Source organism: Argiope bruennichi, chromosome X1 (assembly GCF_947563725.1).
Source record: "Argiope bruennichi chromosome X1, qqArgBrue1.1, whole genome shotgun sequence".
NCBI lineage: Eukaryota > Metazoa > Arthropoda > Arachnida > Araneae > Araneidae > Argiope > Argiope bruennichi.
The window spans coordinates 33,002,400-33,017,234 of record NC_079162.1 but is presented as its reverse complement, the minus strand read 5'-3'; the positions used below and the strand labels follow the sequence as shown (position 1 = coordinate 33,017,234).

The window sequence follows — 14,835 nt, the reverse complement described above, 5'->3', positions numbered from 1 at the left end:
GACTTTGCCATAACAAATAAAATTATTTATAATAAATCTAAGATTAAAATTCATTTAATGCATATCCACCATAAGAAAATTTCAATAGAAGAAAAATACCTATCTATACTACTACATACTTAGTCATGAAACATTATCTCTATTCTGTAAAGTGAACATATATTTCAGCAACTTCAACAATTTTTGCAAAATAATATGAAACCAATTTTTATTTTTCCAAAGACACATTATTTATGTTATAATAATATTTCAAAAGTACCCAACTTTTTACATTACACTTTCAATTTTTTTTTTCTGAGGTAAGAGGATTGGGAGAGAAAATTGCAACTTAACAATATGGATACAGGACAGTGGTCAGAAACCAGTAAAAATTTCATTAAGATTTTAATGCTTAATCACTTCAGTTTAAATCCAGTACGACTGTTCCACATTTTTCTGACCTAACAAGGTGAGCTTTGGCTGCAAGGTGGAAAAAAAGTAAAACGAAATGGAGAGTTTTGTCAGTTTTCCCTATTAGTAAAAAATGAAGCTGGCGTAGTAGAAGTTTAGAGACTGTTTGTGTCCTATTTAATGGGCCATCAAAATAATGAGCTCAATACCAAAATAGCATCCCTGTAGTGTCTAAATGTTGCATTATCTAACAAACCAATTTCAGACAAATTTACCAACTTTTCTAATCTTTTTCATCTTGAATAGAAAAAGGAAAAGGAGGAAATATGAAGTTCCAACCTACGAAACTTAGCATTAATTATGCAATATAATTGATATTAACCATGCATAAAATTTACTCTTAATGAGACAACAATTCTAGGAAAATGCACTGAATATATAAAAAATATTAAAATAAAAATTTCTCTCTATCTCCCTGAAACATGGGAAGTGTGTATCAGAACTTATGAAAGATTTAAAGCAAAGGATTTTGAGAAATCACTTATAACGATAGAAATAAGAATTCTATGTGTATGAGGGAGCTTTGGCTTAAAACTGTTTTAAAGAAACAATCTTTTTTTATTTAATTTATTGGGCTATTATATAAATTTAAGAAATTCCTTTTGCATTTCAGCCAAAACAAATTTCTTAATATTTAACACTTTTATTTCACTTTTACTTCAGTACCACATTACAACAAAACTTTCTAATTACTATAAAATATTCAATTTATTTTCCTTTACTTGGTACACATTATGATACTAAAAGAATAAATATCTTTTAAGTTTTAAAACAACATATCTGTTTAAGAATACCACTAAAAGCTTTCTAAATACGCGATATACGTTATCTTAAATTCTTGCCACATTTAAAGCAAGGGCCTATTTAAGATGTAAAGAATTAATTGTACCAATGTACCAAAACCCACTCAAGTGTTTTAGTTTCCTCCAATTATCCGCACATACAATATTTCTTCAGTACTTAGATTGAAACCTTAATAAATAGCATCATATAACAAATTTATTTAAAATAAATTATAACCTACTTGAACCTGTTGTAAAACTTCTTTGGCGTTTACTAGACACAACTGTTGAATCATTACCATTTATTGCTTTTATTTCTATCAACTTTGCTTGTAAAGAAGAAAGTTGCGACTGCATGTATTCAAAATTTGCCATGTGCAGTGCTTGAATCCATGAGTCTCTTTCACTCTCTGTATGTGCTCCAAGTTGCTGACCAGTTTCATCATGTTTAAAAACTGAAAAAAATTGTAATACATATGTAATCGTGAAAGTGTTTAAGTGTGATTATTTCACAGAATCCCAAGTTATTTTATGAAATAACTGATCATGTTCTATTAAATTATCTATTTTTAAAAATGTTTTATAATATGGCAAAAGGTTGATAAAAAAAACTTGTATGGCATCATTAATTTAGGACTAAAAAAAAACTTTGTGCATATCAAAACTCAGAAGAAAATTTAAAAAAAAATTATATTTGTTTAGTCAAAAATTAGTCACGGGATGATGGTGGCATAGAGTGGCCTCCATTCTCAACTGACCTGACTCCATTGAACTTTTTTCAATGTTCAATTCATTTCAAACAGTAGGTGTATACTGTTGATGAGGGACCTTTGACAGTATATAACTAATGACAGCACTAGTGTGCCACAGGGCATATCCCCAAAGTGAGCAGGAATTAAAATCCAAATATGTGCAGCAGTTGATGGAAAAAACTTTCAGTAAAAAAAATGATCCTTTAATACACATTTCATAACATTACAATTTTAAAAATTGCAATCGACAATTATGTATTATGTTCTTAGCATTAATCCCTAAATGTCTGTTTTTTTAAAAATTGTTATAAAAATGTATAGTTGCAAAAACTGGATGAAAAATGTGAAATGTAGTATTGCAAACCATCTTATCACATCAGACAAAGCTACTTAAATAAATTTAGTTATCACTTTTACAAATATAGCTGGCACTTCTCTGAAATTTAAGGTGAAGCAGGGGATAGATTGTATATGCAACTCTGTCAGTAAAGTTTCGCTGAATCAGTTTTTCACTCCTTAGTTTAAGTTTCATTACTTTAAAACACTCAGAAATCCAATGTTTAATAAAGTTTGCTTTTATTCATAAAGCCACTTAGAATAAAAATCATTAGATTGAATTCAATTTTAATAACTTCTTTTATATGACAAATTTGTGACTTATATTAAGAAATTACAAACTTGAAAAATAAATTTAAAATAACATAAAATAATTACAATTATATACAAAATTGATAACAAATCATAAATATTACTTTTCCTTCAACAAGAATTATCAATATTCATGAGAAATTTATGCATATCATAGCTATCAGAACTAAATCATTAATTATTGAATAAATACTCACTTAAACTAAAGCAATATGGTACTTCAGAACTTTCATCTAAGCGAACATGATAATCTTCTAACACAAATACTCCAGAAGGTTCAGAATACTAGATGAGAAATGTGAAATTTTTATATTAAAAATTAATCTAAAAATTAACTAAAAATATTGCATTTTTTAAAATTTAGCAATATCACAGATGAAAAGGAATACAAGTATTTTTTATCTGCATTATAACATAACATAAAATGCTTCAAAAATCAGTACTTTGAGTTTTTCAATAAATTAAATTATATCTTGCCAACTAAAATGAATTTGTTATGTTCTTTCTTTTTAAAGATCTTTAGAAAGTTTTATCATTGGCTTTTAAATTATAAACTGTTAATGCATGTAAAATGCCGAAGAAACATTTGCTATATAGTATTTCAAGCACAAATTTAAATATGAACAAATAAGACATTTCCAAATATATGCACAAAAAATTGAAAATTAAAGAAAACGTTTTTAAAGAAACCAAGAATGTTTACAAATACTTATAAGTCTGAAAAAAATCAAAAATTCAGTTTTAAAAGTTAGAAGCTTAGCTTCCATAACAGTTCTTTTGAAATAATTTTGAAGTACGAAAAGGTTGATTCATCAATACTTACTTGGTCTTTCGTTTTGTAATAAAATAATAAATTCCCCCTAAGTCTGCACCATCGTTGTAAAAATACTGAAAAAAAGAATATATAATTCACAAAATTGTGTGGGAAAATTATTTGAACAACTTTAAAAATCCAAACAGAAAAAAAAAAAAAAATTTTGAATTATTCAGCCTCTTTTTACAGTAACCAATTTAAAATTAATAGAAAATATAACTAATATCATTGTAAAGGCTTTGTAAAGTAAATTGTCTTTTATCATTATTTAATCATTGCACAAATACAAAATTAATTTATTGGTAAACAAAAAGACATCCTCACATTGTTGTCAAGTCATTAGTAAGTGCATCATATACATAATTTTCATTTCTTGAAAAAAGGATGATATTTATAGCAACAGAAAGGAGAGTGAATAAAATCAAGCAGTAGGCATATTATTTATAAGATGACTGCAAGCCAGATTGAAATGATAAAAGTCTAAATAATTTAGGTAGAATATTTTACAGGAGAACCGCAATTCTGTGCAAAAAAAAAAAAAAAAAAATGTAAGGAAGGTAAGTTAAAGATAGTGCCTTAAATTATGGACTTGATAGTAGTAACAGCTGATCTGAGTGGTCTGAGAGTAAATAGTCATCAAAAACTGACAGCATGGGGGTCTACAAAACCTTTCTTATTATTAGAGCATCAAATACAACAAATGAAGAGGATTGAAGATTTTCAAAATTAACAGTAGCATTTTGAAAAATGCTTAATGCTTTATGTCAGAAACTTCCTTATATCAAAAGATTAGGTGAATTCACATCAAAAGGTTACTGAGTTCCTTCTGAAATAAGAGAGAACTAATGTATATACTATGCATTTCAGTTTAATAATTGGCATACAATATTTTTAATAGATTGGACAATCACAAATTTTCAATTTCAATACACAAAAATAGCATATGCCTTTTAATCCATTAATTACAATTCTATAAATACTAAATAGACATCTTACAGGTCAGTAGAATTTAATATAAATAAAATATAAATATGGATATTGAGTCTGTGATTGAGACAGTAATTAAATAGTCATTAATAAATTTCATGAGATATAAAATGAACAACTATTCATTATTCAAACAACCATTCACCACGCATTGTATTAGGTAATAAAGATGATACCTAATACAATGCATAAATACCTAATAAAATTATAAAGAGTTTCTAAGAATTCCACAGCAAGCTTTTTTTATGTTTATATACCCGCAAGCTTCAACTTTTTAATTAGAGTATAAATTTTTTACAGCTTAAATAAAATCATTATCTTAAAATTAATCAAACTGAAATTTAGTTTTAGTAGAAGTCATTCTATTATTATGACAACTGGAGACATGTAATGTTGCATATTTTGAAACTAACGAAACGTCTTTATAACCAAAGATCAAGATAACAGGATGAACAAAAACTGTTAATGCATTAAAGATTGAAGAAAGGCTCTAATATCAAACAATGAATTCAACACTCAAAAATCTTTTTCACTTATTCCCATTTTCAAATATAAAGCTTATCACATATTAAAATATGTTTTCAAATTGAAAAATCCCACTTATATTTTAAATATTTGATGCAACAATTGAGAAAAAAATAGTATAAGTGAAATGTATAAATTGTTTAACCAACCAATATAAAAATTGGTCTACAACAAAATAGCAAATTAACATAAGCAAATGATGGATTGCATAGTTTGTTTAGTTATATTAACGTCCCGATGGATTGCATAGATTTATCAAATTAAGCATTGAATCCACTTTCCTACATGAAGTGCAGATTGCAGAGGTCTGTTTTTAATATATTGGCTCAGAGGTTGGAATGCCCCAGGTTCGAAATCAGATTTCACCCAAGATTCACCATCTAAGCAGATCTGGTATACCTTAAATAAGTGCTAAAACTGGAGTGGGCAGATACTATTCTCGCCATCTGAAAACTATTCAAAATTTCACAGTTTGTCCCAAATAACCTTAACATTCCTCCAGACGAGATGTTAGTGTAATATACTACACAAAAATATATCATCCAAGTTGCTCCCTGCATCTCTGCAAGCTAAAGAAAGACAATTTTTCTTTTTAGAATCTATACATTAGTTCAAAATCCTCTTCATCTTTTTTCTCATTATTTCTGTTTTTGGAACTCTTTTCTTAAACCTTTCATTTCCTCTTATTCTTTTCCCATTGCTTCATTTCCAGGCAAGTCAGTTAGGAAGGGAGTATTTATCAAAATGAATTTTGATGTTCTAGGGAGAATTCTGATGTCTGAGAAAGCATTCAAATGTATAAAGCAAAACGGCGAACTATATGAATCAAACCCAAATCATGATCAATTTCACAAGTTGTAATCTGTTACAACTTACCCCAAGATTTTGTTATAATTTGCCCTATCACTTTGTTTCAGACATTTTTTTCATTAATAGTAAATCAATGTTGTGATTAGAAAAAAAAAAGAAAAAAAAAGAAAGCAGTTTTGTAAACTGTATATATAGGCAAAACAAATAAGTGCAAACATTTTGAAAACATCTGACTCGTCTTAAATCAAAATTTATGAAATATATTTTTTCCCCTTATTAACTCGCTAAAATGAAGCTCATGTTCACACCATCTCATTATTAATTTTAATTGGACACAAGCTGTGCTGATGTAATAGAGCCTAGGACAAAAATTATTTTTAACTAAAATTTAGATAAAAAACTTTTTTATACCTTTGCATAAAATATGTGTTACAACTTGACCTGGCTTCACTAAATAATAATGTCAATTTTTTTTTATATATATATATGTATATATATTCAGTTTAAAATATCTGCCAATCATCAGGATAAAGTGAAAAAAAAATTATTTTTATGCCTACAATAAAATTTGTTCAATAATATATATATGATTTTATTCTTTTGAGTTTAATCACTCCAGTCTCATAGAACATTCCTGGCTTATTGCTAAAAAGATCCTTTAATACCCATTAAATTTCAGTCTTTTGGATTCACAGAGTGTCAAAAGAGAAAGTATTATAATAGGTAAAAAAAAATTACTTTAATTTTTTGATGAATGTCCATATTTTGAAACCTCCCTAAATAAAATTACACTTGTCTGTCAACATAACTAAAAAATGCAACAAGTTAGAAGAATGAAATTTATTATATGACCTATAAACAAAGATGGTAAATATCAAATTTTAGACAAGATCTCTATGCGTGAAGCATATTTATTTATGTGTACATGAACATAATAACTCAAAAATACAAAAAGTTATATATATGAAATTTAGCATCTAATTTTACAACCAAACTTATGGATTTAAGTCAAATTTTGAATCAAATTTGCAAAATAATAGATTGTCATTGATCTATCCATCCATGTATATCTGAAAGCAATAACTCAAAAATATAAGCTACATAAAAGAAATTTAGTGTTTTGTTTGGACATCAAAATAAGGATTTGCACACAATTTTGGGCATAGTTGGTCAAAGGATAGAACTGAAATGTATATTCAAATTTCTTCATTATGAAATTTAACACAAAGTATACCATATTGTAAAGATATACAAGAGGGTTGAAGGGAGAATACATCCACTGATTATTCCTGAAAATCATGATCTTTATAACTGACTAAAGAAAAAGTTAATTTGGAATCATTTATCAATGAAAAAAAATGTCAAAACCATTTACTAAATCAAACACTTTCATGTTGTTAAATGTTAAAGAACGTAACACATTCAATAATTGCATGAATCAGTTAAAACTAAATACAGAAAATTAATTTTTTAATTAAGATCTCTTCATATTATTAAATGTTTTGAATTGCTCCTATTGAAAGGGAGATTTGTCATGTAATCAAAACAGCAGTCATAAAAAAATTTGTAAAAAATTATTGCTACCTTACTATTAAATAAATAAAAATAATACCAAGACTACAATAAATGATTTTAAAAGCTTTTCTGGATGATTGCTAATTGTCTTACGAAATACCTATACCAAAATCTTGAAATATGTGTAACAAATCCTTTAACAGCTGCATAAGAACAGAATTACATTTAAATCAATTTCCATCTCACATATCACTTTAAAAATGAATATTAATAAAAAAAAATTAGACACAAAATTTTGATGATAAAAATATTTTTGCCTCTTTTAGTGTCTGCTTATTGTGAAATACCTTTTTCCCCAGACTCTTTTAAACATATAGTTGTTTAGTCTTAACATTTTTTATTCTTTTATTTTTGACAAGATATACACAGATATTGTTATATCTGTGTCTTGTTTGTATATATATATACCATATATATCCATATTATATATACACAGATAAATTACTAACACAGATATTGGTTCAATCTAAAAGCTATGTTAAGTTATTAATAAATGACAACAAAATATAGACAGAAAGACTAGTCTTCTACTGTATAGATAATTATACACACCCAATATAAAATAAAATAATTAATTTATCATATAATTTTCAAAAACTTGCATCATTATTAACAAATTTAATATAGAATTTGTTAATAATGATGCAAGTTTACACCATTTTTTCAAGCAGAAATTTAAAAAAATAGTGAACACTACAGTTTGAATAGATTTTACTTTCTATCATTAATTTTGAATTTAATATAGAATTCAAATAAAATAAAAACTAAATTCAAAAGGTTAAAAAAATACTATATACTCATCAGATAAATTTTTTCAAAAACTTACCATCATTTCTTCTAAATAAACTGTCATGTTTTTCTTTGACAAATAAAATGCCTTCTTTATCAAATTTATATGAAGGCTGAGTAGCAACTGCAATTAATTCTTTAGAGTTGAAACGCATGATGAGTTCAAATACATACACCTTTTATCATATGTTTCTGAAAGAGAAGAAATCAGTCTCAGTTCAAAATAACACATATTATTCTATATGTAAAACAAGGTTTGAAGAAGCAGTGCTTGAATTTTTAATGCTTTTTATTCTTCATTAGATCAAAAAATAATCCAATTTTTAGCTGTTGTCAAGATTTTTTTATCCAAGTCAAGCTGAGATCAATATAGCAAACCAAATAGGAAGGCAGTAAACAGAAAAAATCAAACATGAGAAAATATTCTGTGCCTATATAGTTTTAGAAAAGAATTTGTATATTCGGTATTTTGATTCCTTGAGAAAATGAATAGCTTGTGCAACTTAGAGGTTAAAATTACAATAAAGCCAGAATTTGAATAATAAGAAAACTATTTGTAGAACATATGTGATAATTTCAAATTATCACATATATGCAAATATATTCATTTTGACTGAATTCATAAAATTATTTACTAACCAATTAAATTAAAACTTAAGAACACTTCTCAGTTACACGTGTTTCCCATACCTATTGGTATCTAATAATGGTAACTTTAACTATCTTAAACTAATGCTCAAGCAATTCTTCAGTTTGAGTTCTAGTGTTGCCCCCAAAGATGAGAAAACTCCTTTCTGAACTGTTAAAACACCACAAATTTGTTTTGTCATTCTCTTTTTGCCTTATATTCTTAATGATGAAATGGTGCTGCATTTCTCTTTAATGGTCATGGTTTAGACTTGCTGACAGTAGTATGAAAAACAACATTTAAGTTTCCTCTCTAATCATTCAAATTAAAAACAAATGGAGTAATGGCTTTTTATCGATAACTGCAATTTTTTTTCCAAGACTCTAAATCCCAAAAACTATTTACATAACATTATATATTTATACATAACATATTATATTTTTGATGAATTATAAATATATATTTATAATCCATCAAATAAGATTACTCTAGAGTACTTAGAAATTTTTCAAATATTAAAATATTATTAGGAATAGGAATTTTTAAAATTAGAAAATCTAAATCAATCTAGTTACTCTTGAATAAAAAAGAGTTAACTTGTATTACTCATAAAAAGATCCAATTCAATAGCCAAGAATAATAATCATAATACAATTTCAAAAAATGAATACCAATTGCTCTCATTAAGCAGGAATATAAATTAGAATGGATATTCAAAATTTTAAAACAAAAAAGTGCAGAAATACCATTTCCATCTAGCTGAAGTCAGTACATACAGTGAATATTTCATTGAAAGATAATACAATCCTATTTACTAAATAAGCATCCTATTTTGAAACTATATGAAAAATTTTAGAGATGGACCTCCAAATTTAGAATCTTAATAACAATGGCAATGTCATGATGTTGCGGTGTTCTGCAGTGTGACAAAGTGGTTACGAGCCCCTCCACATCATAATTTGGAATAATTGCTTTAATTTGTAAGTTTAGGGAAAACTAAATTTAATTTAACTAGTTTGGACAAGTGCAATAAATCTCTAACATTATGAAATTCGGTATAATTATTAGATTTCAACTTTTAAGATATAATTATTAAAGTAAAATAATAGATTATTTATGGGGTAAAAATAACTTTAATAGAATTATGTTGCACATGCCTTTTTCTGTGGGGACTGAATTAGCTATTTTTTGGACTATTTATTTTCAAAAAATTTCGCACATGTAGCTCATTATAGCTATATAGGTCTAAAACAGAAATAATTTTGAGAATTTTAATCCACCAGATTGATAACATAGTTAGTAAATTCTCAGCCTTTTTACACCTGGGAAATTTATATAAACATTTTCTGTTGCAGTATTAGGTCTTTTCCTAGAGCTGGGCACAGCAAGATCATAAGTTAGTAGCTGAAGTAACTCGTTACGAATCTGGGGTAATTTTTCAAAGAATTTCATTGATGTTCTTTTGATAAAATCCAAAACAAGTTCAATTTACAGGTAGTCATGAATTATTTTCCCTCTGACATATTAGGGTGCATTAACTATCTTCCTCAGTTGCTTGTTTTGAAAAACTTGCAACTTTTCTGGCGGATGTGGCCCCTCAAATTTGAGAGCTGTACATCAGTATTGGTCTTAAAATAGCTTTGTAGAGCAGAAGCTTTAGTCTAATCAAGACCTTACTCCATGGAGAATCCATCACCAAGGAAATGCACAAATGGTAATTTCAATTTACTGTGCATAAGGCAAAAATGCACAGCAAATCTTTGGTAGAATCAAGTTTTCAACTTGTGATGATTTGTTTATAAAATCAAGTATTAGTTAATATTCAAATTATCAATTTTGTTCTTTAGTATTGTCAAACGCCATTCATCCACGATTCACTTATTTTCTGAAATGTAACATTAAAATGACTAAGAAATAAACTTCTTTTGGATTTTAAAAAAAGTACAAGATATCTTTTAAAATACTCAAGGTGAATGAACTTATAATTTAATAAACTAAAGTTTAAATAACTTTTTTAACTGATGAAGAAATGAAATTTAAGAGTAACAGAAGTCAAATGTCTTCTTTACTTTTTGCTGAAAATAGTATTTATGATTCTTAATATTTAAAGAGGGAAATCTGATAGGAAAATATATATATTATTATTTTGTAACTTAGAATAATAATATAAACTCTATATTCCAAATTTCACTAAAAGATGACTTACTATTTAGTTCAATTTGAAATGTTTTATGTTTGCAGGAGAAATTTTAATTATTATACATTTTCACGTCATTGTGATTTTTTATTTACTTGTCAATGAGAATTATTTTCATTTCAAGAGCTGATGGACCAATATGGAAAATGCATATTTTATACATCAACATTTAAATTATTCATTTGAAAGATTAGAAATTTATGTACAAATGCATTTAATTGAAAGTTACATTTTTATTAAATCTTTAACATTTTCATTTACAATAAGTGCATAACAATTCGGCAGAAGCTGCCTTATATATTTGTAACACAGATAAGCACACAATGTACGGACATATATTTTGGTATGCACCACATAATATAAAGAATCTATTAAAATGTAAAACAAAAAAATCACTTATTTCTTAAACCATATCACTTTAAAAACAGTAAATCAATGTCACTTTGCTTACGAATGTGAAAAAAAAAAAATTTCCTCTCTTTTGACATTTTAAGAGTTAATAGGAATAAAAAGTCTTCTTTTTCCAAATAAAATAATTGTTCTTTTACTATGCTACATAAAATATTACATAGAATTGTGACTTTTGTTCAATACTGTATTGTTTATTTAACATCTACTGCAAGATAGAAAAATCAATGTATGATATAAATTTCATTATTTTTAGTATTTTGATGGTTTTGCTGCATGGAGCACCCTTAAATGTATATCACAAAATTCTAGTGGAAATTTGGATTACAATCCTGAGTGTCCAACTTGTAAATATGACAGAATTATCTTAAATAATATTAAATATATTTTAAATTACTAAATTATTTAGTGTTCATAAAAATAGTTAAGAAAAAATAAAATAATTTTTTCTGGTTTCACAATCAAAATATGTATTGAGTAATAATATATAAAAAAAAATTACGAAAAATTGAAATAAAAATGATTTCGGCACATACCAATTTCAAAGAACTCAAATTTTAAAGGATTAAGTGATGTTTTAATTTATTACAGCGCTTACATGTTTAAGGTATCCACCAAATTAAATGCAACACAATAATTACATTTTTACGTCTTCATCAATTTAAATTCATCAAAGGAATACTTCGATTCGCAAAAAAAAATAATCATTTTTGGAAACGAGAGTATATTTTCAACTCTTATTAGCAAACTTAATATTACAATTCCGTCGCAATTCACCCACGAGAAAAGCAGAACTACCGACACCTACCAACCAAAACAAATTCTGACAGTTTGTAAACTTCCAGTTCTTACTTTCGTTTTGTAGTCATGTCGAAACCTGTTATCGAGGCTCGCCTAATAGATGCTATTAAAAAGGGTTGGTTGTGAGAAAATAAGTGTCATGCTAGCACTGTCAGATAGGTACTATTTAAAAGAATTATTGCTATTTAAAAATTAAAAAAATTATTCGTTATTAAAAAAAGAATAATTGGTACTATTTAAAATTATTATTAATTATGTATATATATGTTTTATCTTCAGGCATGCTGGGGCCTCTTCGGGTTTCAGTAGTCTGATATAAAATCCTTGCTTTGGGCTTGGAGAATCATAAGTTCGAGATCGGATTCCTCCTTATTTAATTATACCTGTCAAGCCCTTAAGGAATTAGAGATGCATAATCCACGATTTTTTGAATAACAAATAATTTTACTATTGTTACTTTTAAATATTTGTTCCAAATATCTGTTATTTAAATTATATTATTAATTAAAAATTATTACTTAGTATTAAATATAAAATTTATTAATTGTAATTAATACTAAATTTACTAATTAAAGTAACGTGTGATTGGATTAATTTATCTATTTCAGCTTACTTCTTGATTTTTTTCAAAACTATTTATTTAATTTTTTTTATTGGAGTAAATCATTTTCTGAAAAATTTGAATTCAATATAAATGTCATTTCTTTAAAATGTTTACTTTAGTTCTATATTCTAACAATAGATGTCGCCAGCAGTAAACAGAATATATGCAAACAAAATCATGTCACAAGCAATTAAAAATGATCTTTATTGAATAGTGCATCGTAAAATGCGATATCGGAAAGTCAAGGTCACTCCCATGAAGTGGAACGGCGACTTCACACTTGCCAGTGACTTCACACTTTCCAGTGAAGTCACCGCTCCGATAAATTTCAGTGATATGCAATTCAATGATACGATAATTCCAAGAATAACTTGTCCGTTCACTTTTCAACCCATTCACAGATTTCTCCTTTTCTGTTTTGTTCGAGAGCTTCCATTGGACAGATCGTATCGATTGTTACTTTCTATCGTGATCCAAAACCCAGTAAGATAGTATCAAGTATTTTAATCACACCCCTCTTTGAAAAATATTGATCACTGGTATTTGTGACTTGATGATATTGGTTACGTAATAACCGCTCGTAAAATATTCGTCGTCCCTAATACCCACATGTTCGTGTAACGTGAAGAACATGGAAAATGCGAATGCCAGCTCAGATGCGATCATGCTATCAAACTACACCTTAAATTATGAGCTCCGTCCTCTCTCTGAGAAAAATCTGTGGCTTCAAATTGGAATGTCGATTTCATATAGAAGTATACCCAATATACTTATAGTTCTTATATCCTTTCTTTAGTATTGTCTAACTGATTATCTACATTGTCATTGTGCTGATGAGAAGGAAAAAGAAAATAATAAACTGACAAATTTGCTTCGAAGCAAATGTATAATGCAGAAAATTCCTGAAAGTATAAAATCCTTTCTTTTTTCTAAAAAAAATCCATGGTATAAACGACTGGAACGGAAAAGTTGAAGCGAATGAAATCCGAACTGATAGCCAGATGTGTTTTTATTAGGGATGGTGAATATTTGACGTCCTATTATTCAGTACGCAATATCAAAATGTATACTTACCAGTAATGAATACTACTGAAAGTAGAGATGCATGCACACCACCATTTGCGTAACATATATTTTTGCCATTGTTATTTTCAAAAATTTATTCCAAATAACTGTTATTTGAATCGCACTTTTAATTTTCAAAAAGTTTAATTAAGTACATGTAAAAATTTTTTTTTTTTTTTTTTGTCATTTCCCTTTTATTATACTTTCTTCAAATGTCAAGTTTTTAGTTCAAAGTATTGTCAATAGATTGCATTTGCAGTATGAATGTATACAGAAGATCACAGAAAAAAAAGAATGAATCGATATGTATGAAAAATTTCAGTTAAAGGGAGAATGATTTATAATAATTTGAATCACGTTTAACATAGTTTCGAAACTTAACACTTTTATCATAAATGAATTTCTCTCAGTGATCTTTTAGTTCTTACATCCTTTTTTGGGAACAAGTAAACTGATTGTCTTTAGTACATTTATTAATGTGAAATAAAAATAAAGAAGAAGAAGCTTATAATATATTTAAAATTCTTACACATTTGGGATTCTTACACATATTGGAATCTAAGGAAAAAAAATGCTGCATGTTGAAGCCTAATATAATTTTTATTATTAAATTAAATTTGTCGCGCGATTTATTTTGAACGCATATTATTTAAGTAATAGTTATAACTTCTAAAGATTTATATTTAATAACATATATATATTTAATAACATAACAATTTTTAATGGGAGGAGTTAACATGCCTATAGTTATCATTTGTGTATATTGTTTTTAACTATATAAATAATACAATTACTATAATAATCATAAGAATTATATGCGACTGTAATAGTTGAAAAGCTTCCTTACATCTTTGGTATATTTTTTAAACCAAGAATATTGATTTTTTTTAGATGTTTTACAGCTATTTTTTTTTCTCTGTGCATGTTGCAAGACTTTGTAATACTTTGTATTTTAGTTTTATATTTGATATTCAGTATATTTTAAATGTGGCTGAATGAT

The 14,835-nt window shown here is 26.9% G+C and overlaps 1 protein-coding gene across 4 annotated transcripts in view; it reads right to left on the bottom strand.

Annotated features, from left to right (window-relative positions):
* LOC129958492 (inositol polyphosphate-4-phosphatase type I A-like) overlaps window positions 1-12,177 on the bottom strand; it is a 56,762-nt gene extending 44,585 nt beyond the window's left edge. The window contains exons 1-5 of one of the 4 annotated variants that reach the window (XM_056071004.1): window positions 11,902-12,177; window positions 8,170-8,324; window positions 3,456-3,520; window positions 2,830-2,917; window positions 1,475-1,687 (exon numbers count right to left, since the gene is read on the bottom strand). In XM_056071004.1, the coding sequence (XP_055926979.1) occupies window positions 1,475-1,687; window positions 2,830-2,917; window positions 3,456-3,520; window positions 8,170-8,287 (484 nt within the window). In that variant the 5' untranslated portion in view covers window positions 8,288-8,324; window positions 11,902-12,177. The remainder of the gene's footprint in view (window positions 1-1,474; window positions 1,688-2,829; window positions 2,918-3,455; window positions 3,521-8,169; window positions 8,325-11,901) is intronic. The other 3 variants (XM_056071005.1, XM_056071006.1, XM_056071007.1) reach the window with 3 other exon arrangements.
* Window positions 12,178-14,835: the final 2,658 nt, after the last annotated feature.